The sequence below is a fragment of the Rhamphochromis longiceps genome, linkage group LG7 (assembly GCF_057381845.1).
Source record: "Rhamphochromis longiceps isolate RC_006_pf linkage group LG7, R_longiceps_female_GT1.1, whole genome shotgun sequence".
NCBI classification, from domain to species: Eukaryota; Metazoa; Chordata; class Actinopteri; order Cichliformes; family Cichlidae; genus Rhamphochromis; species Rhamphochromis longiceps.
Window position 1 is genome coordinate 13,062,129 of NC_140563.1, and position 26,421 is coordinate 13,088,549.

The window sequence follows — 26,421 nt, forward strand, 5'->3', positions numbered from 1 at the left end:
CACATAGCCTTGTGAGAAACATTCGAATCTCAACTGTGATCTTCCGTCTTTGTGACTGCTTGTGTTTCAGAACACCTGGCCCAGAACATTTCTAAGTCACACATGGAGACATGTCAGTATCTGAGAGAGGAGCTGCAGCAGATGACCTGGCAGGCTTTCCTGCAAGAGGAGGTGGAGAGCTACCAGAACAAGGTATCTTTACCACCGCTGTGCCTTTCTGGGTCTCCACAGCAGTTTCAGTAATCAGAATCATTGTTTTAAAGTAGATAACCCATTCACTGTCCTATCTGTTCTTAGCCCCGGGAAGTCATGTGGCAGCTGTGCGCTATCAAAATAACAGAGGCCATTCAGTATGTGGTGGAGTTTGCCAAGCGCATCGACGGCTTCATGGAGCTGTGTCAGAACGATCAGATAGTGCTGCTGAAAGCAGGTATGACAGCTTGTCAACATGGCCTGTTGCCGTCAAACTCACCCACCACTACCAGCCCCTCCACCCCTCTCCTCTGGCATTGTCACAAGGGCGTAGCTGACCTGACTGCACAAAGCCCTCTTCTTCACAGGCACAGACAGTGTCACAGAGAGGAGACCCCACCCCGCCTGCTTTCCCTCACCGTCTCTGTCTCTCCCCGTTTGGCTCCGTTCATTACATACATAACAAAGGCAGACACAGCATTAGATAAGTCATGTGTTCCCAAGCTCAGATAATACCTATCATGCCTGCCGCCATTTCTCTCTCCTTTTCTCAAGCATCAGCGATGTCTGTTTAAACTTCTCTTAAGAGGATGCACTCACAGAATTGTGTATATATAACCCTGCTATGGCTCTTTGCACACAGTCACCTATATTTATAGACAAATACAGACACACATCTACCTCATATCCAGCAAACAAACAGCTCTCCTGGGTCCTTCCCTGGGTGTTTCTTTACATTAGCACAGCCCATACGAATAACGAAATACAGAGCGAGATCCCTTGTCAGACATGACATTTTAAAACAGTAGCATCTCCCTTGGAGGCAATAATGGCTTCAGTTACATTTTCTTGATCCTCTTATCCACTCCCACAGAGTGGTGCAAATTATACAACACAATAAACACCTATCTATCTAAATAAAGGTTGAATGAATAAGCACTGTCACCAATGAATGGAGTACAATTTTTTATCAGGCATGTCATTATGGAAGAATAGCCTTCTGTCGATGATGTTTTCATCTGCAGAGGCTTTTTTCTTCTTCACTCTGACAGCAGGCTTCTTTATTTCAAAGTGGTTGTGTTAGTCATATTGTAGAAGATTAGCACAAAGCTAAATCATGTGTTTTGCATGGCTGACTGATGTGTAACTGTTGGGATAAAGGAAAAAAACAGAAATAACAAAGCTCAGATTCAGCATCTTATTCCTGTCTGTCTCCACAGGCTCTCTGGAAGTTGTGTTTGTCAGAATGTGCCGTGCCTTTGACACGCAAAACAACACAGTGTATTTTGATGGAAAATATGCTGGACCTGATGTGTTCAAGTCATTAGGTAAGTGGAGTGGGTTTAGGCACGTGTGTGTGCGCGTGTGCACTCATGCATTTGAATGACTGTGCATGTGTGTATTTTTGTGCTGCTGTGTTTGTGTGAGTGTGTTTAGTTGTTTTTTTTTGTTTTTTTTACAGTGTATTACTCCTTTCTTTGTTGTAACAGCCAGAATTAGAGTCTGCTGTTCTGTTCTGCACAATGCTGAACGCCTCGAAGCAAACACTCATCCCTTCCTCACCTGGCATTGCTGTCTTTTCAGCGGTTATTTATGGTAGAACAAAGATCTTAGTGAGGCTCTGCTGCATATGGCTCCTGTAACTGTGGAATAAATAAAGCCAGACGGAGTGTCTTTAGGGAGAGTGCTATCAAAACTATCATTGATAGCCTGACATAAAACATCTCAGGCGAAAGCAAATAGAATTTGTGTCAGACTGCCATATTACTGCTAAGATGTCCCGCCGTGGATTTTTCCAGCTACCTTTTGACAAAAAAAAAAATGTAAATGCATCCCATAGTGGCTGAAAAAGTGGAGAATTCTGTTTCTCATTGTGAGTTTGCATTCACTATCATTGTGTTTGTATACGAGTGAGCATGTGTGTGTACTATACCAGTGTCCTATGAATTCTGTGCCGAGAGGTCCACAGTGGGGGAGGCAGAGTGATGGGCTTCCCGAGCTGCCGTGGCATCCGCCTGTCTCTCTCTATCTCCGATAATTGATTTAACTAAAAGCCTCAATAGTGACCTCATTTTGGCTTGCATAACGCCACCCAACTGCCAAAAGTGACTCGTCTGGGAGGCAAAACTCAGTAAAAGCATTGCCTGTTCTGCTTAAGACGCTCCCATGTGCTGTCAGCACGCCGCTCTTTTTCATTTCTCCCCCTTTCCTCTCCCCTCCCCGTGTGCCTCTCTCCCAATAAAGATCAAGAGTGAATGTTGTTCTTTGGTCTTCCATATCCTAAGCCCCCTCTCTCTGTCCTTTGCTGCGGCAGGCTGTGACGACTTGATCAGCTCCGTCTTCGAGTTTGGGAAAAACTTGTGTTCTATGCACCTGTCTGAGGATGAGATCGCCCTGTTCTCCGCCTTTGTGTTGATGTCTGCTGGTAGGTGTCATTCACGGTGCAAAGAGAGGGTGAAAAAAAGGCAAACATACATTCACCACAATAATGAACACACTGTTGCAGTCCTATTTTTTTCTGATAATTAAAATCTTGCATTTCAAGAATTGTGTTTGGCTTTGAAGAGCCCCACATGTGTTTTACAGCCACATAAAGATGTGACTATTTTCCTTCCAGACCGGTCCTGGCTGCAGGAGAAGGTGAAGGTGGAAAAACTCCAGCAGAAGATCCAACTGGCCCTCCAGCACGTCCTGCAGAAGAACCACAGAGAGGACGGTATACTTACAAAGGTACAGTGCATACAGAACACACTTCATCCGTTATCCCCGAAAGCTGGAATTCCCTGCTGTTGTAGCAATTTAATCTTACACTGCTTAGGATCTTTATCCACTGGCCTTGAAACATTTTTAACCCCAGTAGATTAAATGAACCCAGATTTCGGAGGAAACATTCATAATGTGACATGAAATACCTCTTTTATCAGTATATGCTTTGTTATCAGCTACACCGGCTCCTTAATATAAAGTGTCAAGTTTTCCTTGTGCCTGAGCGCTTGTCTCAATATTTACAAGTCTGTTTGCCCCTGTGTGAGACGGAATACACTGTAGGGAGGAATGTTTTTCACTACCATTGCTCCATGTCCTTGCCTCCCTGTGAATCTAAACAGCCTGTCTCCTCTCTCTCCACAGTTGATATGCAAAGTGTCGACACTGCGGGCGCTGTGCAGTAGGCATACAGAGAAGCTTACAGCTTTCAAAGCAATATACCCAGACATTGTGCGTGCCCACTTCCCCCCGTTATACAAGGAGCTGTTTGGATCAGACTTTGAGCAGTCCATTCCCCTTGACGGGTAGCAACCCTGCCAGGTGCCAGTGTGCCCACTGTAGGGGAATGTGGAGGAGGAATCTGAGACACTTTACTGGTGCCCTGCACACACCAGAGCGGACAGATGGCACACTGTTCAACTTCTTCTTTTACATTGGAGGGTAGGGCTTGGGGAGTTGATTGTCAAGGTTTACCATATTGAATCTAGTTCTCTTTGTAAGAATTGTGGGACCCGACACCCCACGGGACATGAAGAGGAGATAGGAACAAATCATTTCTGTTTGGTTGAACTTGACCCTCTTATGCGCTTTTCTAACCCAATTCTCTTCATTCGTCGTTGTTTTCACTTGATTAACTGCATCACCCCCTATCATTCTCCCTTTTTTTTTTTTTTTAATCTGCACACCTGGCTTCTAATCATTATGAACAATTAATGAGACACCTTTGAAGAAAAAGAAAAGAAAAGCTGAAGACCTCTTCATTTAGAGGATGACCACATCAGTATTATTTCCCAGGTTACACTCCCGTAACAGTTCTGCTTTCTTTCCATGGTCAAAGCTGTCACCTTTTTACGCAGAAAAAGTGACAACAACAACAAACAAAAAAAAGATAAACGCGCACACTTTGGTCAAGTTCAGCCTCTTTTCTCTTGTGCTCAAGCCGTGTCGTTTGGGATGACGCAGTGCTTGGGATGAAAACTCACGGCGACTTCGAGGGAGGTTCCATTGGCATGGCGTTGCAATCGGCACTTCTCTGTGGACAATCGTTTAAAAGAGAGAGAAAAAAAAGAAACCTAGAATTCTGGTAATTCTAATGAAAACGCAATGATTTAAGTTGTCAAAGACTCCATCCACCATTGTTGCATAGTGAAACCATGTAAGGCCATCTGCTATTAATCCTTCTCTGGACAGGTGCCCTGGAGAAGCACAGGGCGCCAATACAATGAAAAGGGTCCATTCCACCTGTTTTATAATGTACTACAGGGTATATGGTCATAAGTACTTACTATACAGAAAAAAGTAATGTTTATAGAATCTATTTTAAATAACATGTATGATATTAGTAGTTAGACCATTCTTAATTGTTGAATTGATAAGGCACTTTTATTTACACCGTTCTTTAATTTAAGACTTGTATATTTACCTAGTGATGTGTTGCATGTGCACAAGAAATACAAGTTGAATCATGGATGCAGAGGTTAGTCCCGGGAGCTGCAGATGTTACTGGTCTACTGGAAGCGTACGGGATGTCTGTTAGGGTGGCTGGCGTGGCTGCCGGTTGGCGAACAAAAGAGGCGTGGATGAGAAGGCAGGTTAAAGACACTCCGTCGCTTGTTTTCGCAACAACTGCCAGTGCGACGCCTGTCAAAATGTAGCTGTGATACTCCTCTGAGGGGAGCATGCACAAACATAAAAAATAATACAAAAAAACAAAACAAAACAACCTTGCGGTGATGTTTTGTTTTTGTTGTGAACAGATCTGGATTTCATGGCATCTGTTTCAAGTTTTTGAAAATACAAGAAAACTTAGGTGTGCTCGGGTGACAGATTTTGGGGATTTTTTTTTTTTTTTACTAAACATTTGCTTCTCATTGTACTGTGAAAATCTGTACATTTTTCTTTAAGGCTATAAATCAACCCAAATAGCCATGTGGTTGGACTGGGAAATTCACATGCAGTCTCTAATCCAATTGTTCCATCTAGTGGAAGATAAAGATACAGCAAGCGAGTTAACAGCCTAATGGCAAGAGACCCCGGGGTCTAACCTAAAAAGCACATTTACGAGCCTCTGTAAGAACATTTTCAGCGTCTTTATCTGCCTTCTCACCGCAGTCTCAGCCCGGCAACGCCACGACAGGACACAGAAGAAACAGTGAAGGGAAAGTGAATATTCAAAGCCTTGTCTGGTTGTAAAGCTTCTATTTTTGTAACTTGTTTTGGTTAATAAACTCACGAAAGAGAACGAGGGAGAGAAAAAGATGTCAGGTAGCACTTAACTATATCCCTGCAATAATTAGACTAGCCGTTGTTCGTATGATTAGGGGAGAAGCATAAAAATGGTAGGACAAGTGCTATTTTCAGAATGCTTTGTTGTTGTGCTTCTGTTTTTGTTGAGTGCGTCTTTTTTGTCAGTGTGGTAGTAAAGTGGTAGAAAAAAGAAAAAAAAGAAACAACCCTGGATGTGCCAAACAATAGTCGTTGCTTCCGCTTTTCCAGTCTACTCGTCTGTAATGTAGAATGGATTCCTAAGACATTCCAGCAATCTCAGTAGCGGCTTTTAGAAAAATCGTTAAGAACAAAACAAAAAAAAAGAACAAAAAAAGAAAAGACTAGAAAAAAATGATATCCCTTTAGAAACCCGACAAAGCATGTTAACACATCTGTCACCAGTCTGTCTGTAACATTGAATCCAGTTGTTTTGTCTTTTTGTTTGTTTGTTTGTTTGTTGTTGTTTTCCTTTTGTTTGCACACTATCATTCCTCTACCGTGCAATTTGCGCGAGGCGTTAATGCCTTGCGCTGTCACCCCTCAGGGAAGAGTTTCTTCTGTGCTTTTCTGTTTGAATTCATTAGATTTATAGTTTAGTAGATATTTTTTCTTTCTATCGTTCTCTCTTTTTTTTTCAGGGACGTTCCATGAGAAGTGGTTGAAAATTCCGATTTGAAAATTCATCACAGAGTTGTTCAGAATTTCACATTATTGGTGTCCTTAAAGGGCCTCCAGCCAAGTCGATTAATGAAAGCAAATCTTCTTTGTAAAAGAAAAACCCATCAAACCCCATCGCATTTACAAAGTGTAGTTTTTCAGTACACGGCATATTTCTTTCACGCACACAAAATAATTTTAAAAAAAAATCTGTTTTGGTTTAAAACGGTGTCATCAGGGTCTTTATGAATAATAACCCTCTTTGTTAGGAAACCAAATATTCTTATGCAATACTAAATCTGTTGTGTTTTGGGTTGTTAGTAAATATGCTGTACCTAAGTAATAATATCTGTTAACGATCCAATGCTATTTTGGATATGCACAAGCCCTGTACGACTAGAAAACCTCAGTCTCAAAGCAAAAGAAACCCAGTCTGGAACACTGCTAGACAATCCGGTGTTGAGAGGCCCGGCGGCCCGCCAAGAGCAGAAAAAAGGATTAGGTGCGAACGCTCAGGGAGGTAACAGGTAGACCGAAGAAACGGCTCGCTTTCCTCTGGAGTCGCGGAGCATTTCATTAACTTTTTTTTGGGTTTTTTTGGTGAATTTATGAGATTTTTTTGGAAATCTTTAAAAAGCACTCAAATGATGAGAGGAGCTTGGCTGAACTTTTTCTATTTTATTTTTAATTTTTTTTTTTTTTTTTGGCGTAGCACACTGAACATTTTGTTAGAAAATAATGAGAAAATTGAGATTTGGCTGATTCTTTGTCAATTCTTTTCATTTTGTTTGTTTGTTTCTTGAAGATTATTATTTCTTCTTCAAACGTTATGTGATCACGTAAACAATATTCTGTCAAACATGGTCAGCCTAAGGTCTACCACTAAAAAGGGGTTCTTATCTCATAAAATGTGTTTTGTTTTTCATTTTAGTCAAGTAGCTGGTAATGTGCTCTACAATGTATAACAAGCAATATGCCTTGTGTTATAATTACGGGTCTCTACAGTGCAGCCATCATCTTTTTTCAATTGACTTTATTCATACAGTTGATTTTTGTTTACTCTTTTTCTGAACAAAAAGAAGTAATAAAGCCCAATCACTCTATTTTTTAATCTTCTTAAGGTTCCGATAGAGGGAAGATTGCAGGAAACGGTCACCAAACACACAGATGCTTGTGTATAACTATAAACTACGCCTTTACACGGGCCTGAAAAGTGATGTCTTTCTGTATATTCTCATTCGAGATATCCCACTTTAAGCGAGGGATCGATGCTACTTGTGCTATTCAATCAGTGTATAGTATACAGTAAAATGTGCTGGTCCTTTTGTCTCTGCTCTGTTGTCTGTAAAAAGCAATAGTGTGTGCGTGTGTGTGTGTCTGTCTGTTCTCACAGTATGTGAATATTTAAAAAAAAAAACCCAGACAAGGCTTTAATAATTACAGAGGAACAGGGTCATGTGGATGAAGAGGTTTTGATCTTTTTTTCTTTCTTTTTTTTACATTTTCTAACAAAAAAGAAGCAAAGGTTTTGAGGAATGCTGAGCTCGATCCATCCATAATAGTTGTAGATTTTAAAAAGCATGACATAACGCCTTCGACAATTCACGGGTCTCAAAAGAAAAAATTCTTCGCTATCAGTTTGTTGGTCCAAGCCTAAATTGAAATGAACCGAGCCAAAATGTGCACTGTAGATTGCGTCTTCGACCGTAAATTGTGAAGACCGGCGTTATGTCACGCTTGAGGTTGCCGGTGTGTCGCCCAGAATTGTGAGTCAGTCGTCGCATTTTAACAAAACCCATTTTCCAAAGCACAGGTGATAAGACTTTATGATTAAAGTTACGTTTAAGAATATAGTTTAAAAGTAACGAGACAAAACAATGAAAAGCAACTTTTAGCCATAATCGAATGTCAAGCAATAATATATGTCTGTGTATTATTTTTCATTCTTTTGTGCATAATAAGTCTTTGAACATCTGCATGTAAATACACCTCTTATTTATCGCCATTGGGTTCGGTTTTATTTTTGTGTTGATTTTGTGGATGTTTTCTCTTTTTTTTTATGTTTCATCTGTACATTTGACCAGTTCTGTTCCCAGGTGGAGAACTAAGAACTTGACACGGCCTGTGTGCTGTATATCTTATTTTCTCACTCTCTCTCCCTCATTCTCTGCTGTTTATTCACCATATTTAATATTATTATTGATCACATGTATAAAGGTAGCTTTGTAACTTCTGTCTGTATAGGGTAAGAGGAAAATACTGCTACTAAGGCCTACCCAGTGAAAAAAAAAAATTTATCTGTTTATCAATGACATCATATTGTACGATAACTCTGTTTCTACTTTGCTTCCCTCCTTTAGGATTAGTTTGATAGCGATAGGGCGTGCTGACATTTATTTTGTGTTGCCCTGATGTGTGGTGCTAGGTAAGTTAATTTTGTGAACCAAGTATTGATTCCTAAGCCAGGCCGCCCTATTAGTTCATTGATTTCATCGCATATTAATGTATTATTGATATTAGGACTCAACGAATAATGATAATAATGATAATGATAATGATAATAATGAAAATGAAAATGATAGTGGTAAAATTACCCAGCCAGTACCTGTATCAGTGTGCTAGACTTGGGATAAGGCACTTATTTCCTTCTGACTTATATCAAAGCTAGTATCTGCGAATTAACAAGCTTATTAAGGTCGCTTTTCTGGTTTGTGGAAGAATTATAATATTCAAACTGAAACAGCAGTATTGGATTTTTTTTGTCCTTTTTCCTTTGTGTGATTGTAAAGAAAAAAACACTCACTGAGGCTAGTTAGTTTGTCAGGTTTTAAGATACTATTTACCTCCCCGTGTCTGCATTGTTCTTCACCTGATGCAGGGAAGTGGTGCTTGGATTTCATTTTACAGAGCCTCGGTGTATGCTTTTGTTATTCCCCATTTTAAGACTATCCTGATCCTGAAGCAGCGGTTTCTCCAGAACCAGTGGCACAAGCCTTTTGCACCACACTGAAGTGTTAAAATGTACACGAGAGGATTGCCATTTGAAGACAAAGTTGACCTTTTTCTTTTCTCTCGACTCTGTAGCAAATATCAGTAAGAATATGCTTGCAATAATACACAACGTATCACACTGAGTGCCTCTCGGTGTAACAAAATGCATACATGGTTTTGATTGTCCTTTTTTGTTGTTGTTTTTGTGGTTTTTCCAGATGTGTACTGAAGTGACAATGTATTTTGTACATGAGGGGGAATTGTCGCTCGCTCATGCTTAAAATGTTTGTTTTTTTTGTTTGTTTTTCTCAAACTCTCTCTCTTCATGTGTTGTTCATTCTTTTTCGCGTGGGTTGTTGTTGAAGGGTTCCGATGTGTAGATGGTCTGTTTAGAGTGTACACGTCACCCCTCACGTCATTTCGGAAACATAACTGGGAACGTCGCTTCTCGTTGGTCGACAAATGCTCGCGGACGATATTACAGAAGTGTTCTCCTGCACATTGTTTTGATTTTTCTGGTTGAGCAAAAAAAAAAGAAAAAAAAGAACTAAACAAACAAAAAATACCTAACAGAAAGTCCACATTTCTTCATTTTCTGTTAGTGTTAAATCTACTTTTTCTTTTTTATTTCACTGAGGATGGAAGATTTACTAATGCATTGTATATTAAGTATTTGTATGTGTTTGTAAAACAGACATACGATGCATCTGGATTTCTTTAATGTTCTGTGTTCAATGTGCCCTCGGTCTGTTGGGGTAATTTAACATAAAAAATGGGGTGGGTGCGTGGGGGAGGGTGGAGCAAGGGTGGCTTCTTTTTTTTTTCCATGCAAAAGCAGTACGAATTACGGAAAAAGCCGAAACTAGTGTGTGGTTGTCACAAATTTCTAAGTCACATGTTTGCTACTGATGTAAAATGGGGACAGATGATCATGTACCTTTTTATCCAGCTCTTTTGAACTCTCTTTAGCAGGTAGTCTATTCACAAACGTAGTTTTGCTCCTTCTTGTCTGATTCTTAAATATGAAAATAAGTATTTTGATTCATTTTGTAAATACGGCTGTAAAGAAAAATAAGAAATTTAATGTTGTCTTTTAAATACTTTTCATTCTAATATGAATGTTGTTATATTGTACTTAGAAACTGTACCTTTAATATTACCTTTATTAAAAGTGCATTGGACACATCGATTTTAGATGTGCTTTATGTGCTGTTATCCCATAATAAAATTTACCGCTTGTAATGGGCTTTGTTTTTTCCCTGGCTGTTTATCTGTCTCCTGTTGTCTGCTCTCTGTATTCAGCTCACACTAGAAAAGTTAAACCGCACGTTCTGCCGTTACTTAATCAGAGTGACGAGCCTCACTCCGCTAGAAACTTTTCTTAATGACTGAATTATGTGGACAATACCCAGATCTAAATAAATCTGTGGTGACTAAAAGAATGCAAAATCTGAAGCTTCTCCAGAAATCTGGATAATCATTTCACTTGTATTAATTATTTTAATGAATGACTCTTTATACATTTTTCATTAAATGTTTTCCATGTAATACATTTTAGATTTTGATTAAGCATTATTAACTGCAAAACTGTGGAATAATATCCAACATTTCAGATTGTTTTTCTATATGTGCTTACAGTCATGTGAACTCTATGCAGGCCTGTGCAAAGTTAAATGCACCCTTGTTGCTTCCATAGGAGTTTAGAGGCTCATCAAATGCACTTAATTAACTGAGCATCAGCAAATGTGATCACCTCTATAAAAGCAATGATGGCAGTTTTCTGACCTGCAGCATTTCGTTGTGTGTTAATACAACAGCATAATCTTCACAGGTGTGGACATCCTAACAAATGCAAACCTCAGAGAAAAGAAAACAAGAATTACTCAGACTCTACAGGACTCAGTATGTTAAATATTAAAGTTTTTGACAGTACAATTAGAAAAAGGCTGAATATTTATGGCTTGTTTGGACGGGTGGCCAGAAGAAAGACTTTTCTCCCTAAAAACAACACGACAGAATGCCTTGAGTTTGCAAAGCTGCATCTGAACAAACCACAAGACTTCTGGAACAAAGTCTTCTGGATAGACAAGATCAAAGCGGAGATGTTTGGCCATGCACAGCATCACTTTTGGTGAAACACAGCATATCAGCACCAACACCTCATACTAGCAGTCATGCACGGTGGTGGAGTCCTGATAATTAGGGCTTGTTGTGCAGCCACAGGACCTGGGAACCACGAACTCCTCTGTACAGTGTACTGAGTGGTATTCTAAAATATGAGGTAATCTGTCTGATTGCTGAAGTTGGGGATGGCAAGAAGACAATGACCCCAAGAACAGCAGCAGGTCTACACCAGAAAGGCTGTAAAAATAAATTAATCAAGGCATTGCAAATGGGACTTTAACAGAGCTTTGCCTGCAAATCAATGAACTGAAGCAATTTTGTAAAGAAGAGTGAGCAGAAATCCTTCAACAATGATTTCTTCAAGTTATTGCTGCTAAAGGTGGTTCCTCGGGCAACAAAATATCTATATGGACGCCAGAGTTCAATGGAAAAAGCAAGTCTCTTGATTTTAGAAAAGACCAATAGAAGGGTTTAAGTTTGTCAAATGTTAAATAGTGCTATTACTTTTGGTGTTTTTGATCTTAGTTTTCATACACCTCAGCAGAGTAGTGGAGCATGTAAGCTGCATTCAGGTTAATGCCTGAGACCGCTGTGGATATGAGCAAGAGATCCAGATAGGTCTCCCTATAATTATCTGTACTAGAGCTGGGACTCGTATCTCCAGATATAATAAGATTTTACAGACCCCAAGATAGCAACTAACAGCGGTCTCAGAAACCACACAGAGACGGGGCTCAGAACTGGACAGCAAAGGTTCTTTGGACATTATTATTACATGAAGGGAATTACCTGCTCGTAGCAAAATTAGAATACAGCATGCTCTTTTCCCCTCACTTTGCTGAAAAAAGGTCTTCCTTAATTCAAAGTAAGGAGAGTTATTTGTAAACAGACACCATGGAGATGTTTTAGGCTGTTGGCGTGAACACACATTCAAGTGTATTTTTCTCTTTCATAGATGGGCAGGGAAACTGTTACCGAGCACTAAAGCAAAGCTGCAAAGAAATGTCATCTTATTTGTAACCAAATACACACACACACAAAAATAATAAAATCGATTGATTAATAGTTACCATCCGTTAGGGGGCAGCAATGCACACAGAGCGGTTAATGTCAGCAGAATTTTACCAAGACGAATACTGTCGCTCAACAAACGTGTGTTAGCCAGATAACACTAAAGTTAACAGACAGTAGTGCAGTTTTTCCTGTGGACCGCTGTCACAGACCACCATGGAGCTCACATGGTACGTAGCATTCTCACTGCCACTGGTTTCTGTCCTTTGAATCCTTGTGGATATTATTTGTCAGCTTGAGCTAAGTACGCTCGCTACATCAAGTAAGGATTAGCACATGCTGGCTAACAGGAGTTGAGAGAGCTCACTTACGCTTTGTGCGGCGTTGACTTAACGTTATTTATATGGATTCAAATCCCATTTAGTGGCTACCTTAGGAGTAAAACCTTTAATGTTTAACTCCGAACAGGAGCCGAAACATGTGCTTACAAAACGAGGCTGCACCATGTTATTTATCCTTGGCTAGCTGTCTGTCAAGCTGCTTAAATAAGACAGGAAGTTAGAGAACTGTTAGACACTTCCACCATTTAAAAAAAAAAAAAAAAATCTAAATAAATGTTGTTTTACCAGTTAAAAAAATAATGTTGTTTCTATATTATTTCGTTTTTCTCGCTCATTTTTCCAGTATGCTGATACCGTTAGCTAAACACTAGATTTTGTATTGTTTGTACCTGACGTTACAACTTTAATATTTTTTTAATTTTTTTTTAATTTATAATCAGTTCTGTTCAAGAATTCATTATAACAACAACAAAACAACTTTTATATTTTGAAAGGGAAAACAGGAAGTTGCACCTGAGAACAGCTGCGCAACATTTCTCTCAGAGAAACACGTGTTTCACTTTGTTTACTCTCTGTTTGGCGGAAACGTTGATTTGATAATAATAAGACTTATACCAGAATTAGAATTATATTTGTGCAAAAAAATAGTGCATTAAAATATATTTTAATATTTCGTTTATTAAAGTAACTGAAAAATGAAATCAAATTGTGTATATATTACATTTTTTGGATATATTGTGATATTGCTATTATTATCACTGGGATTAAAAAAAAACATCCATAAGTTAAATATGAAGTTGGGGTATTTTTTTCGAAACTTTGAGTCAGATACCTTGAAATTGCGACACTAAGTCAAACCTTTAAGAAAATAACTTCAGAAGGTGTTTTCCCCCCCATAGTCAGTAAATTTTATTTATAAAATACTTTTTTTAAAGTGAATATTGAATATTTATACTTTAGTTAATTATCTGTCAGGTGGCTTTTTTATTTCTTTTTGTCTTACATAAACAAGTTTATCTACCGTAGTAATCAATATTTTTTAATATACAACAGCAATATAAAAACACCAGTTAAATTCTAGAAACGTTTGGCACTTTGGACGGGTTTAATAACAACATAGGGTCTCTAATATCTTTTATTTTTTCATTTTAAATTGAAGGGAAGACCACCCAGTTCCTGAAGGACCTTTCTTTTCCAGAGATGTTTATGACAAATATTCCCTTGCACCTAATATCAGAGAACTGTGGGCCTTTCTCCGAGGGTATGCCATTAAATTAACAGTTAAAGTAAACTATAATTTCAAGTGCATTTACACTATCTGTTTATTCTACTCGTGTTTTCATTCTCCTTCTTCAAGTCCTGTAGAGAATGCCAAAGCCAAACAGGAGTGTGGTGATGGGGCTGCAAAAGTCTCCCGCTCTCCTTCCACAAATGAAGCTGCAGAGTTTAAAGACAACAGTTGCATCAGCAGCCAAGCATCCTGCTGGGACAGCTGTGATAGTGAGGATCTAAGTGCAGACAAAGCCGTTGAAAGAACAGGAGACTTTGAGGATACCAAAAAATCAGGAGCAGAGCAGAAGCAGATTAAGAAAGATGCTCCCTTTCCCGAGCCCAGGCTCCCTTATCCCTGCCTGTCCAACATTTCTAGCAAACAACAGGAGACATTTCTTGGTTTTTTAATGAATAAGAAAACCAAGGATCCTCCAGAGGTATCAGCATTTGCATCTTAATGCTCTTAATGGGAGCTTAGTCCTGGTAGTTGTAATTCCATTACTTGGGGAAAAAAGACCCTGATTTTTTGTTTGCTTGTTTTTTCCAGGTCTTAAAGGCACGAGTGAACAATGAAGTGATGCACTTCAATAGCTACCTCCAAGATGTGGCTAGAATGTGTGCTGATGACTACAATTTCATATCACAAGGAGCTATGCAATATTCAGAGGTACTGATACTCCATCAGTTGCACCTCTCGTTAGCTTTATGTGGTTTAGTTCATAAGCAATGAAACACAAACCCTAATTGTTTTTTCTTTGTTGTTTTTAAGGAATTTTTAAGGAGCTGTTTGGAATGCATTAGGACGCTTCCCCAGTTCTACCAGATCCACGAGCTGACCAGTTTAACAGGAGGGACATTCGATCCAGGGCTGGCGCTGACCTTTGAAAAACAGCTGCTGAATATGGTAATGTACATCTGCAGCCGCTTTTCAGTCTCAGCAGTATCAGACTACAGCCGTATATAATTTAGTTGTTCAGAAATTAAAATGTCTTTTTTTTTCCTTGTTTAAAATTTTTTTATCATCACTTTGATACCTTCTCAGCTTCAAGTGTTGAATTGCAGAATCAGTTTTTTTGCTGTTGATTAAGTTTCTCTATTACCATATTTCTTCCCTTTATTTCTCCAGGGCAGTGTGAATATTACAGACCACAAGATAGTGCCTGCTGATGCACAACTTGCATGGGATTATCAGAGTGTTTCATCAGAGAATCCTCCAGCTAAAAAGGCTAAGGACATGCATGCTGTAAGCAATTGTCTCACTTTTTGTAATTGCTCCATCAAAGTAAGCCACAGACACGTTTTACTGCTAGAATGAGATTCATGACCTCAGGTCTATTGAAATTCTCTTTCGCCTCTTGCAGTTTTCACCAAAGACACCAGAGGGTGTTCATGTCTTGCTCAGCAAAATTAGACCTTATTGCATTTTTCTGAAAGATGCCAGGTCACACATGTTAATGTCAAACCCCGTTTAACTGTAGAAAGTTGTGTATCCACCTGTGTTTGTTTGACTGATACAGAAGATTTTCTCATGTTCTGGTAGTGTGATTTATTTATTTTTTTGTGTGTGTGTGTGTGTTTTGTTTTTTCCCCTCCCTCTCCAGACTGTCAGTGGTGATGGGAATGCTGAGAAGCTCTGTGCTTGTTATGAGCCTCATGTTTGTTTGACTCGAGATGCCTTGGTCAGGCTGCTGGACAACCATGGCCCTGAATTTGTGGAGCAATGGGAACTGCCTGTTTGGGTCAAATTAAACCAAGGAAAAGGTACAGCACACATCACATGCTGTCGTACTGGAAGTTAATTAGAGCCAGTTTAAGTTTTACTTCCAGCAATTAAAAATGTGCTATCATGGTGAAGCGAGAAAAAAATATAGATTACCCTTTTTAAACTTAACAGGTTTTAAATTAAATTCTGTTTTGAAGAATATAGGGCATATTATGACCTAACAAAAACATGCTGCAGAATTGAGCTTCATAGGATTACCAAAAAAGAAAAGAGCAGAAGACATGTTCACATTTTTTAAAAGTGAGAAATAAATTATATGTTTATGAGACACATAGAGTATCTAATACCTCATTGATGCTCACTGTTGTCACCTTCATGAAGTGTGGTGTGCTGCAAAAGTGACGTCACAACTGCTGGCACGCATTACTTTAGCGTCATTTTAGCTTGCTGTGCACCTTTTGTAGTTTTGTAGCCTTGTGCGCGTGCCAGTCATTACTTCCATTTCACTGAAATGTCAGTACAGGAGCTCACAAATTTGAAGAATCTGTAACAACATTGCTGTAACAGCTTGAAAAGATGACACTTCCTGGCAAAAACTGGCAAAAATGTCTTTGCTTCCTGCAACAAGACTGTGAGGACATCACAGTTGGTGCACAGCACAGCCAATGTGGTGACCATAAACTAGGCATTAGGTAGCTATTGTGTGTATTGATGTTATATATGGCCTGACGGTGGTACTGTTTCACATGGCCCTTTTTATTCTTATTCACAGTCGGTAATCAGAAGAAGACTGTGTATATAGACTCGCCACTCCTGAAGACTGAAATGACAGTAAGAGAAAGGAGTCATATCTATCATGAAGAGAGTTTGAAGCGGTCCATCAAGAAGAATGGAAGTAAAAATGTGTTCCATTTGATGACAGAGCTTCCTGTAAATAAGCAGAACCCCTCACAGGTATGTTTATGTGTAAATTAACTGTGGTAGTGGTGGTGTTATCTGGTCTTATTTCATTAGAGCAATTCTTCTGTTTCTGACATAGGAAATTTCCCAGAGGAGTGAAGTTTCTCTGGAAAACAGTGGTCTGGATTTTGAGGTGGATCTCACCGACCTGGAGACATTTGGAGAGACGTCAAAGTGTAAGAAGATCCCAGATGAACAGGGTGGTTATATTAAAAGTAAAAAAGATAGAGGGTCCCCACTTTCAAAAAAGATTAAAACGTTCAGTGAAGAGATGAGCAGCTCCTCAATAAAAACTAACGACTCTGTGTCAGAGCCAGCTCAGCAGGTTTTGAGTGAGCACATTCAACCAGGGACTGAACAAGCAAGACAAGACCCTGCCCTGCAAAGTGATGAAGACCAAGCTTTTACTGGAGACTCGGATGATGAGAAACTGGTCATTGATGACTCGATGTCTCCAGTGAACACTGTCCCAAAACAAAGTAAACCTCAAACTGTAACGTGCTCTGCAGACCCTCCAGTTGTTCCTGCTTCTGAGTCCACCCCTGAAAGTTCAGAGATGTCTTCCCCTCAAAGAGTTACAAGGGCCAGACGGCAAACCAAAAGAGCAAAGGATTCTGGGGACCAGCTAGGTGAGATCCTGCGCATGCAGACAGCCATGTTCAAGTCTGCCAACGAGATGGCCAAATGCTCTGCTAAGTCGCCCACCCGATGTGCAGGGCCATCAGTTCACTCTCATCCAACATTGCTGGTTAAACCGTGTGTGTCTTCATTTTTGGAGAGAAACCAGAGCAAGGATGGCGAAACCTGTGTGGTTCCCCCCAACTCTTCATCCCTCAGTGCTGACACTAAAGAACATAAAAGTTAGTGTTGATTGATTTTCAATATGGTGGTTTAATTTCTGTGTGACGTGATTACCATGCAATGCTTCATTGACTCTCTGCTCCTTTATTGACCCCCTCAGAGCTTCTTTCACAAGACCTGCAGGCTACAACAGAAGATGAGCAAGATTACGAGGTTCCTGTTGAGGGCAGCCTGTTTTATAAACTCTACAGTCTGCAAGACTTGTTACTCATGGTGCGCAGCTCTGTCTCTCTGACCCACACGAGAAAAGTAGGCAGCAGGAAAAACCAGGTATAAACATTCATTCTGTATATGCACAATCCTCAGAATGAGATTTGTTTTTAATATTGACATTTGATCTGTCCCAATAGCATACACCAGTGCATGTCTTGCCTAAGCTGGAGTACCAGTTGTGTTATGGTGTTGAGTGCCTAACCAGGAGCGAGGTATGCAACTTGTGGACAGAGACTTTGCTTCACTCCAGCACAGTATCTTACATAGGTAACGTTTTTATCCTTGTTACTTTCAAACTTGTTGCTTTGAGATACTATTAAAATGATGATGGTTATGTTCCACACATGGTTCTAAATTGAGCTAAAGGAGGGACCCTTTGGCTTTCCTTTTTTTAACCTCGTTGCCAAGGAAATAGCCAATGTATCATTTAGACAGCTTAAAACAGGCCACAATACAATCAGTGGGGCAGATCCTTCCACAAACCAGAGAAATAGTCTTCAGATGACTCATCGTCCTCCTCTGACTGTAATGGTTAGGTTTACTTAGTTGCCATAGCTACAGCCACATGTGATCATGTGTTATTACAGTGAATGCAGTGTGCAAAGCTAAGCTAAGTGTTGTTTTGGGCTTGAGTTGCATTGTCAGTGTCTCCGTGCTGCTTATCTATGACTCAAGATTCGGGGAAAGACTGCACCTTTTGTCTGTGCTAGGTTCACTGAACTGACTCATGTAATCTTGACATGCATGTTCTGTGTTCCTTTTGCCTATTGGATTAATTAAACACCTTTATAGTTCACAAAAGGTACACACATTGGCACAAGTTTCATATGTTCAGCTTCACTGCTGTAAATGTAGCCATTCAAGAGAATGGCTAACAGGCCTGTGTGGCAAAATAATGTCTGGTTTTGCCACTAGTGGTAAGAACATTGAGCTATATGAAATAAATAATATCCCCCAGCTATTGAAATTATATGGTGCTAATAGACTTCCTTATTTACTTGGCTCTTTGTGGTTTATCATGTGGTTTGTCATGGGGCATTCTGCTATTGTGTATTTATGGCTGCTGTTGTCAGCTCTAAAACACTCTGCAAATGAAGGAAGACACTGCTGAAATATGCAGGCCTTTCCAGCTGGAGTGGGAGGCAGGGAAGGATCAAGATGAGAGGGGGCCAACGAGCATTTCTTAACACCCACTCAAGCTGGTTAACAATGCTGGCAAATCACCACAGACTAATTACTTTGTGAGCACCAGACATAGCACGGATGATGAAGTGAAGCTCTTGATGTGCACACTAGCTCTTGTTGTTCTCTCAGTTTGTCTTTCACCCTGTCTCCATGACTCTGTAGCGCACATCAATGCACACACATCAAAAGTAGCTCTGCTGCGAAAGCTGCCTGATGACTGGAAGCAGAACGTCTCCTGTGGGTTCAAGTGAGTGTTGTTTCAACAAATGTGTGTCGATAAAAAGGATTAAGCTAATCATCTCAGAATGATTGTGTTACTTAAGATTTCGAGTTTGTCTTCTTGAGTTTCAGTCAGTGTTGATAATCCAGGCCTTTTCATCACCTCTGAATCTGTTAGATGCCAAGTAAAGCAGATAGACTGAAACTTGCTGATGTCTCTTTTCCAGGCTTTCCAAGTCATTAAATATACTCCACCACCTACTGAAAAAACTTACTGGGTAAGTTGTTGCTGACACAAATTATATTATTACTATTTTTGTTTGTATATTGTTGTCATTGAGATCCTCCACCCAAATTTTATTTGATAATTGTAAGTGTGTGCACAGATTTATTAAAATGTACAAACATACATGCAGATACATTATATAAAGCAAAAACAGAGTTTATATAATTCTATCACACTTGAAAGTCAATATTTGGTGTGACCGCCTTTATAATTCAATACAACCTGGATGAACTCTTGGGCAAACTTTCTTTTCATTTCTTTAAGCAGTCTCCAGGAATCGTCCTCCAGGCCTCTTGAAGGACATTCAAAGCTCTTCTTTGAATGTCGGCTGTCTTTTGTTTTATTCTCTGTTAACATGATCCCACATCTTCAGTAATGTTGAGGCCCGGCTTCTGGGGAGGCCAAACCATGAGTGATAGAGTTCCATGGTGTGTTTTTCCTCTCCAGTTAAGCTTTTACTGCAATGACGATGTGCTTATGGTCATTTTCATGCTGGAAAAGGAAGCCAGTTGCCAATCAGACTCTTTCCAGATGGTATGGATATAATATCTGACAGCTCTTTTCTATCTTTTGTTAATCTTAAACCATGACTGAGCCTCCACCATGCTTTAGAGCAATAAGACCCCCCCTCCCTCCCTGAGTACTTTTTTTTTTTTTTTTTGCTTGCCCCATTTGGTTCCTTAGCCATCAGAATTGTTGTCTGAAGACCAACAAGGATACCCAATGGATTTACTTTGCCAAATGGATCATCGTGGCATTGCCGTATTGGTCCATTTGATCGACCTTTGTTTTTATTATTTATTATATTTTATTTTCAGATGTTACAGACGGGACAGACATGAGTGAGGGATCCCTCCCTGAGTACTGACACTAATGAACACAAAAGTTGATGTCGATTGATTTTCAATATGTTGGTTTAATTTCTGTATGACTTGGTTAACATAACAGTGCATCATTGACTTCCTGCTCCTTTATTGACCCCCTCAGAGCTTCTTTCACAAGACCTGCAGGCTACAACAGAAGATGAGCAAGATTACGAGGCTCCTGTTGAGGGCAACCTGTTTTATAAACTCTATAGTGTTTGGTTAAATGTTGATGAATTGAATGTAAAGTCTATACCCCAAGGAGTTTTTTTTTTTTTTTTCTTCAAACTTGCTCATCACCTTCAGGTTATCAGAAAGTTGGCTATTGATTTGTAAAGCTTTGTTTAAGCCGATGAAGTGTTCACACTGTTCGCTCTGGCTGCCTCGGGCTAAAACTGTGACGCAAGTCTGCCTTCATGTTTGCGCTGGAGAATTACTCAATCAGAGAATTACTCAATGACACTCGGTACATGTGTCAACTTCTTTGTCAGCGCTTCATTCTTCATCATTTCTTCCAAGAATGGAGAAATCATTGCAGTGCTACAACATGTTTCTGTGAGTGACACAGTCTCAAGGACTTTGTTTGCTTTTGTAGGTTAGAGGAAGGACGATACCTGATTGCACATAAATCGGGGGAACCGTTTGTGACCATCCTCAAAGCAGCACATGGAAAAGGGAATCTGGGGGGATACGACCTGCATCAGGCCCACAGCTCTGTTCCACAACCCCCGGCCTTTGGCTTTGTGCCTTGGATACCTGTTGATCCAGCTGTAGTCCTGCCCTTCCACCAGCAACATGGAAGGGTCCCCTGCACCTTTCCACCAACACCCATTGTGAAGGTTTGTATTCATGTTTTCGCTACAGTTACCCTGTTAATTCAAAACATTATAGGGAAAAAATCTCCACAACAACAGACATGTGGCCCAGGTTAATAAAGAGCAACAAGAGGAAAGGTTGCTATGTTTATATTAATATCTAGGAAGTCCCCACCCCCACTCCAGAGAATTTGTAAAAGCAAAAATAACTCTTCTAACAAGTTGAACCAGAAGCTGCCTCATATTTGTTAATGGCAAAGCCTAAAACTAACAGCAGGGACAAATACTGAGAAGAGTTATTGGCTTTTCTGGTTTAGATTCTGAGACATTCATTGGAGGTCTGTCTGAAATTTAACATAGCAAATAGCTGAACGGCATTCTTTATTCACTTACCGTAACAGCTTTTGGTAAAACAAGTTTTCAGCCAAGCAACTTTGAGCACTCAGTCCTTCTGAAAATGACAAATAAACATATTCTCTTATTGTCCATCCTACCAGAAAACCAATGGAAGCAACAAGAAGACGTGCAAGCAGAAGAAACGTACAGCCAAGCGTAACACGTATGTGAAAAAGCTAATTCAAAAGTCGTTTTAAGATCCCTTTGTTAATGTATTGTCATATAACTTCATGATTTGCATTAGGAGAGCTGGAGGAGGAGCTGCACATGCATGCCTAAAGAAATAAAAGCAAAGTCCTTAAATTATAAATGTGGATCCTGATGCACTTTTATTCTATATAACCTGTAATTTTGTTCAAAGGTATGTTTGTATGTATTTTGTTTACTTTTTGTGTGAAAAAGAGTTAATAAACTGAAAGTGATTTATAACGTTCGGATGTTTTGACTGTGGGAAGTTGGGATCAGACACACCTAGGATTTCTCCTAACGGCACAAGGCTTCAGTCACTTTGAATAGTGTGTGGGAAAACTTAGCTCTAAAACTCTGAGCTGCTGACTCGTAGCAGATTAGGGTGGAGTCATGAGTCCACAGAAAGGGGGAGGGAATCCGTCAGGGGAAGTGAAGTGGGAAGCCTTTTCATATCTCTGAAAAGTTGAGCCTCCACACCCAATCCATTTAAACATCACCAGGACAAATCTGTGCATCATCTCAGCTTTTACAGCTCAGGTAAGTGTGCTGGAATTTTTTCAACTGTTTGTTAATAGAATAAAAGGAAGTACGGTTCAGTTTACACTGCATAAAGCTTCAAGGAGTTTTAAGGAGGCATTTTGCATTCACGAATCATGACATATGACTTGCATTTTCACAGTTTGTATAAAAGAGTCTCACTTCTGTTTTAAGTTTCAGTTAAGTTTTAATTCTTCAGGTTCTTAAAGCAGTTTTTTCCCCTTGTCCACGTGTGAAAGAACTCAGTTGCCTTACAACATCGAAGTGCAGCAGCACATTTTCCAGGGCGTGTCACTTCGGTGTTTCTAATGCGTCTGAAATCTTTTACTAGAAACTCCTCTGAATGTGGCAGAGCAGTCAAAAAGAAATACCCATTTGTCAAAGGAATAAATTCCCCTGCAGTCACTCGGCTTTGTAAAAAGCAACAACTTGATTTAACTTCTCTGCCTTTGTTAGAAAGACCTTGCTTTACCTTCTCAAACGATTACATCTCCAGTCAAAATAAACATGGTCTTGTGCAAGTCAGTGATAGGATTATAGCGAGATTTGATTATGAGATTTTTTTTTCCCCACAACAGTGAAAATGGCTATGGTATCAGAGTTTCTGGGACAGCTGTCTCTCAACATTGGGGTAAAGTTCTGCTTTCTTTTTTTTCTTCTTTATCATGGCAACTCTTATTTTATCATTTATTTGTTGCATGTATATGTAATGTTTAACTTCTCCACCGGTAGCCTGCCACATTTAGCTTTAAGGGTGAGCTTTGTTTCAGTCACATACTAAAATACGTTCTCTGGGAAACTGACATTAGCTGAACTCGTGCACTCAACCTGACCTTTTGTGTGCCACCAGTTTCCTAATGGAGGTTAAGAGGTTAACAACAAAACAGTTAGTTTACTTCTTGCTTTGACTTCTCAGGGTCAGGATCCTTTGTTCCCCACTGTGGTACCTGCTCCTGACTTTGACCCTGATAAAGATGCTGCCAGGATAGAGACCGCCATCAAAACCAAAGGCAAGATCTCTCTCTCCAAAAAAAGAAAAAAAAAAAAAAGGAAAAAGAAATGGTGCTTGGTTCTGCAAATTCTTGCAACAGATGAGTGACTGGTATTTGTGAGTCAGCCTCGTGGCTTAAAATGTTTGGACCACATTGGGAACATCTCCATGTCCACGCCCCAGTGCTGGCAGAGCTGTGTTCTGGCTGCTGACTGAGAGCTACTGGCACTCCTAACAGCCCACCATCGTGCTGTGGTGAAGAATGTGTTCAGAGTGGAAAAATGTTTTTCTGCAAATAAGAATAGGAGGAAATTACACCTTATGCCCATGTTGCGTTTAAACCTTTACTCAGACACGATATTTGTGTATATCCATCCCCTCTTCTTCTTTTAAAAGGTTGTTGTAGGGATTTACTGATTGTGTCTTTCTTTTGTCATCATAACCTAATCAGATTTCTTAGTATTGTTAAAAAAAATTCATTCATTTGTGTAATTAATGTGTTCAAATCATGTATAATCAGGTGTGGATGAGCAGACCATCATTGATGTCCTAACAAAGCGGACATACGCCCAAAGGAGAGAGATTGCTTTTGCGTATGAAAGGAGGGCAAAGAAGGTACAGCAGGCCTAAACTCCTTCATGGCTTTAAAGCGCCATTCTTTGTCTTTTCAGCAATATGCCAGACATTAAGCATGATCAGGTAATGCTGTTATAATTTATATAGGACATGATCTCAGCCCTGAAGGGTGCTTTGTCTGGCTCACTGGAAACTGTAATCCTTGGACTGATGAAGAGCACGGCGCAGTTTGATGCCTCAGAGATCAAGGCATCCATCAAGGTAAAGTGTGGTTTGTTTGTTTTTTCTCTCTCAGGGAGATTTTGTGGAAGGGCAACACCGCCCTCTGCTGGAAACAAAAAGCCATTAGTCTTATGTCTTCAGATGGCTTTCAGGTGTGATCGTTTAAAATTCTCCTTTTTTCAGGGATTAGGAACTGATGAAGAAACACTGATTGAGATTTTGTGCTCACGTAGTAATGATGAGCTGGTAGAAATCAAGAAGGTCTACAAGGAATGTAAGTACACTTTGAAATCCTGTGTAAAGTTTAGATTACAGTTGAGGTTGCGTGCTTTTCATTTACTATGCATTGTTCTTGTTGTATTACATATCATATCATGTCTTAATCAGTCATAAATCAAGTTATGTGACTACTCTGGTTTCAAGAGATGGCTAAATCCCTGACGTGAAAATCTAATTTTTATAGTGTTCAAAAAGGAACTGGACAAAGATGTGGCTGGAGATACTTCTGGAAACTTCGCTAAGTTACTATTGGCTCTTGTGCAGGTGAGACGTAGCTGCATTGTTCCTTAAGATTTACATACATATAGGTGACAAATTAAAAGAAACTTTCATAATTACATCCATGCAGGCATTTGGTGCCAAATATAACCTGTAAAAGTGACTTTTCAGCAGTTGCTTGTGAAAATGACCTGAATGTTGTTTATTTTGCTGCAGACCAAGAGAGCTGAACCGTCCTCTATTACAGACTATGAAAAGATTGATGAAGATGCCAGAGTAAGTTGTTTGCCTTTGAATTAAACAGATTTTTGTTTGGGTCTTATATTCCCGTCATGTATAGAATAATAGAATAATTAATATAGAATAATTAGACACGAATGAAATTTTTTTGTTGTCCATGAACGGCTCTTTTCTGTGCCACAAGCTAAATTCTGGCACTGTTTAAGGATATTTCCTCATGCCTAGGCTCTCTATGATGCTGGAATAAAAATTAAAGGGACTGATGTGGCGACCTGGATCTCCATTATGTCTGAGAGAAGTGTACCCCACCTCCAAAAAGGTGCCCCATCCTTTTTACTAAGAGCACTATTAATACATGTGGATTTGTGATCCTCTGTTGCAAGTTGTGAAATGGACCCAGTACACCACTCAAAGATTTTTTTCTTCTGTGTCTTAGTATTTCAGAAGTACAAGAGTTACAGCCCCTACGACATGCAGGAGAGCATTGTGAAGGAAGTTAAAGGAGACTTGCAAACATCCTTCCTGGTGCTAGGTACACTTTAGCAGTGCATTTAGATTATGAATGAACGACAACTCCCCAGTTTTGGTTTAAGAATTCCTTTCAAAGTGATAAGAAACATATCTGCAGAATGTAAGATGTACTCCTGTTAATATTTGTTCTTTTTATTTGTTCCAGTTCAGTGCTTTGAAAACAAACAGCTGTACTTTGCCAAAAGACTCAATGAAGCCATGAAGGTACTCGCACTACTGTTCTTTTCCTTTTTCTTGAGATGTGGCTATTTTGAGGGCTAAACTGTTTTTTGTTTTTTTGTTTTTTTTTTTAATCTAGCAGATGTAAGAAATACATCTGCTTGTGAAAGTGTAATTTAGCTGCAGGAACACAGAGAATCCAAAGTTGACAAAAGTTATCTTACAACAGTGTTGCATCAGCTGCTGCAGTTAAGTTTGGAGCGTGTGCAACTTAAGTGCTGACTTGTGCTCGTTTCCTCAGAGTAAAGGGGCCAAAGAGAAGATGGTGACCAGAATTATTGTGTCACGCTGTGAGGTGGACCTGAGAAAAATCTGCTCTGAATACAAGTCCTGCTTTGGGCAATCTCTGCAACAGACTATTATGGCAAGTGAATTTTCTAACCTGCCTCTGGTCTATGAGTGATTTACAGTAAAGCTTGTTCTGTCATGCAGCATGTCTGACTTGCTGTTTCTGTTCCTTCTCCAGGAACATACCAAGGGAGACTACCAGAAGGTACTGCTTGGCCTCTGTGGACCAGGGCAATAAAAAGAGTCATCAGATGCAAAAGAGCCTCTTTATCCATAGCTGGAAAGCTGCGCTTTGAATATCAGCTGGAGCCCTCCTAAACTCATCTCATGTTTTCTGGATTTGCATTTGAATGCAACATTTAAGGAGAGATTTTTTTTGTCTTTTTTTTTGTATTTCATACATGAAGAGTCTGTGTCAAGGTTTGTTTGTTATACCAAAACGGAAATAAAGTTGCTTTGTTTGAACATTGCTCATTTTTTTTGCCTCAATGTTGCTTTATGTTTACATGAATCGCCACCAGAGGGCGATATATGTAAACGGTAAAAGCAGCTGCAGAAAGCTCTGCCCCTCTGTCTCTGGGCCTTACATTGCCTATATCTGCAGAAGGAATGCAGATATGTAAAAAAAAACAAAAGATATATGACAAAATATTTTTTTAACAGCAACCTTTTTACCCACCATTATTATCCTTATTCTTAATTATTGGGCATTTTATAAATATGTGAAAGGAAATGAAAATGACAAAAAACATTTTGTCTGCACAAGAA

The 26,421-nt window shown here is 39.6% G+C and overlaps 3 protein-coding genes across 5 annotated transcripts in view; all 3 read left to right on the top strand.

Annotated features, from left to right (window-relative positions):
* The window catches only part of roraa (RAR-related orphan receptor A, paralog a), a 190,940-nt gene extending 180,612 nt beyond the window's left edge, over positions 1 to 10,328 (top strand). For both annotated transcript variants that reach the window (XM_085412223.1, XM_085412224.1), the window contains 6 exons: positions 71 to 192; positions 298 to 430; positions 1,413 to 1,520; positions 2,507 to 2,617; positions 2,810 to 2,922; positions 3,322 to 10,328. In XM_085412223.1, the coding sequence (XP_085268349.1) occupies positions 71 to 192; positions 298 to 430; positions 1,413 to 1,520; positions 2,507 to 2,617; positions 2,810 to 2,922; positions 3,322 to 3,486 (752 nt within the window). In that variant the 3' untranslated portion in view covers positions 3,487 to 10,328. The remainder of the gene's footprint in view (positions 1 to 70; positions 193 to 297; positions 431 to 1,412; positions 1,521 to 2,506; positions 2,618 to 2,809; positions 2,923 to 3,321) is intronic.
* A 1,992-nt stretch (positions 10,329 to 12,320) lies between these two features.
* Positions 12,321 to 21,791, top strand: ice2 (interactor of little elongator complex ELL subunit 2). 2 transcript variants are annotated; one of them, XM_085412226.1, is made up of 15 exons: positions 12,321 to 12,458; positions 13,729 to 13,830; positions 13,927 to 14,278; positions 14,389 to 14,508; positions 14,611 to 14,745; positions 14,968 to 15,084; positions 15,443 to 15,602; positions 16,337 to 16,518; positions 16,604 to 17,384; positions 17,486 to 17,655; positions 17,736 to 17,865; positions 18,946 to 19,030; positions 19,230 to 19,280; positions 20,747 to 20,990; positions 21,464 to 21,791. In XM_085412226.1, the coding sequence occupies exons 1-15, from the start codon at positions 12,445 to 12,447 to the stop codon at positions 21,557 to 21,559; spliced, it is 2,739 nt and encodes a 912-aa protein (XP_085268352.1). In that variant the 5' UTR covers positions 12,321 to 12,444; the 3' UTR covers positions 21,560 to 21,791. The 2 variants fall into 2 exon arrangements, with proteins under 2 accessions (XP_085268352.1, XP_085268353.1); XM_085412227.1 differs by lacking the exons at positions 13,729 to 13,830; positions 13,927 to 14,278 and having other exon boundaries at positions 12,336 to 12,458.
* Positions 21,792 to 21,946: 155 nt separating this feature from the next.
* LOC146664887 (annexin A2-A-like) lies at positions 21,947 to 26,118 on the top strand. The gene is made up of 13 exons (XM_085412228.1): positions 21,947 to 22,088; positions 22,667 to 22,719; positions 23,005 to 23,098; positions 23,600 to 23,694; positions 23,803 to 23,916; positions 24,061 to 24,151; positions 24,341 to 24,420; positions 24,592 to 24,651; positions 24,841 to 24,934; positions 25,052 to 25,147; positions 25,292 to 25,350; positions 25,607 to 25,729; positions 25,832 to 26,118. Exons 2-13 carry the CDS (start codon positions 22,672 to 22,674, stop codon positions 25,889 to 25,891), a joined length of 1,014 nt encoding a protein of 337 aa, XP_085268354.1. The 5' UTR covers positions 21,947 to 22,088; positions 22,667 to 22,671; the 3' UTR covers positions 25,892 to 26,118.
* Positions 26,119 to 26,421: the final 303 nt, after the last annotated feature.

What these genes read in the sequence shown, in the direction of transcription:
- LOC146664887 (XM_085412228.1), top strand. Translation starts at nt 22,672, where the DNA reads ATGGCTATGGTATCAGAGTTTCTGGGACAGCTGTCTCTCAACATTGGG. An exon ending in TACTATTGGCTCTTGTGCAG is followed by an intron (nt 24,421 to 24,591) that starts GTGAGACGTAGC and finishes ATTTTGCTGCAG; the next exon opens with ACCAAGAGAGCTGAACCGTC. An exon ending in CTCTGCAACAGACTATTATG is followed by an intron (nt 25,730 to 25,831) that starts GCAAGTGAATTT and finishes TTCCTTCTCCAG; the next exon opens with GAACATACCAAGGGAGACTA.
- ice2 (XM_085412226.1), top strand. An exon ending in AGGCTAAGGACATGCATGCT is followed by an intron (nt 15,085 to 15,442) that starts GTAAGCAATTGT and finishes CTCCCTCTCCAG; the next exon opens with ACTGTCAGTGGTGATGGGAA. An exon ending in TGACACTAAAGAACATAAAA is followed by an intron (nt 17,385 to 17,485) that starts GTTAGTGTTGAT and finishes TGACCCCCTCAG; the next exon opens with AGCTTCTTTCACAAGACCTG.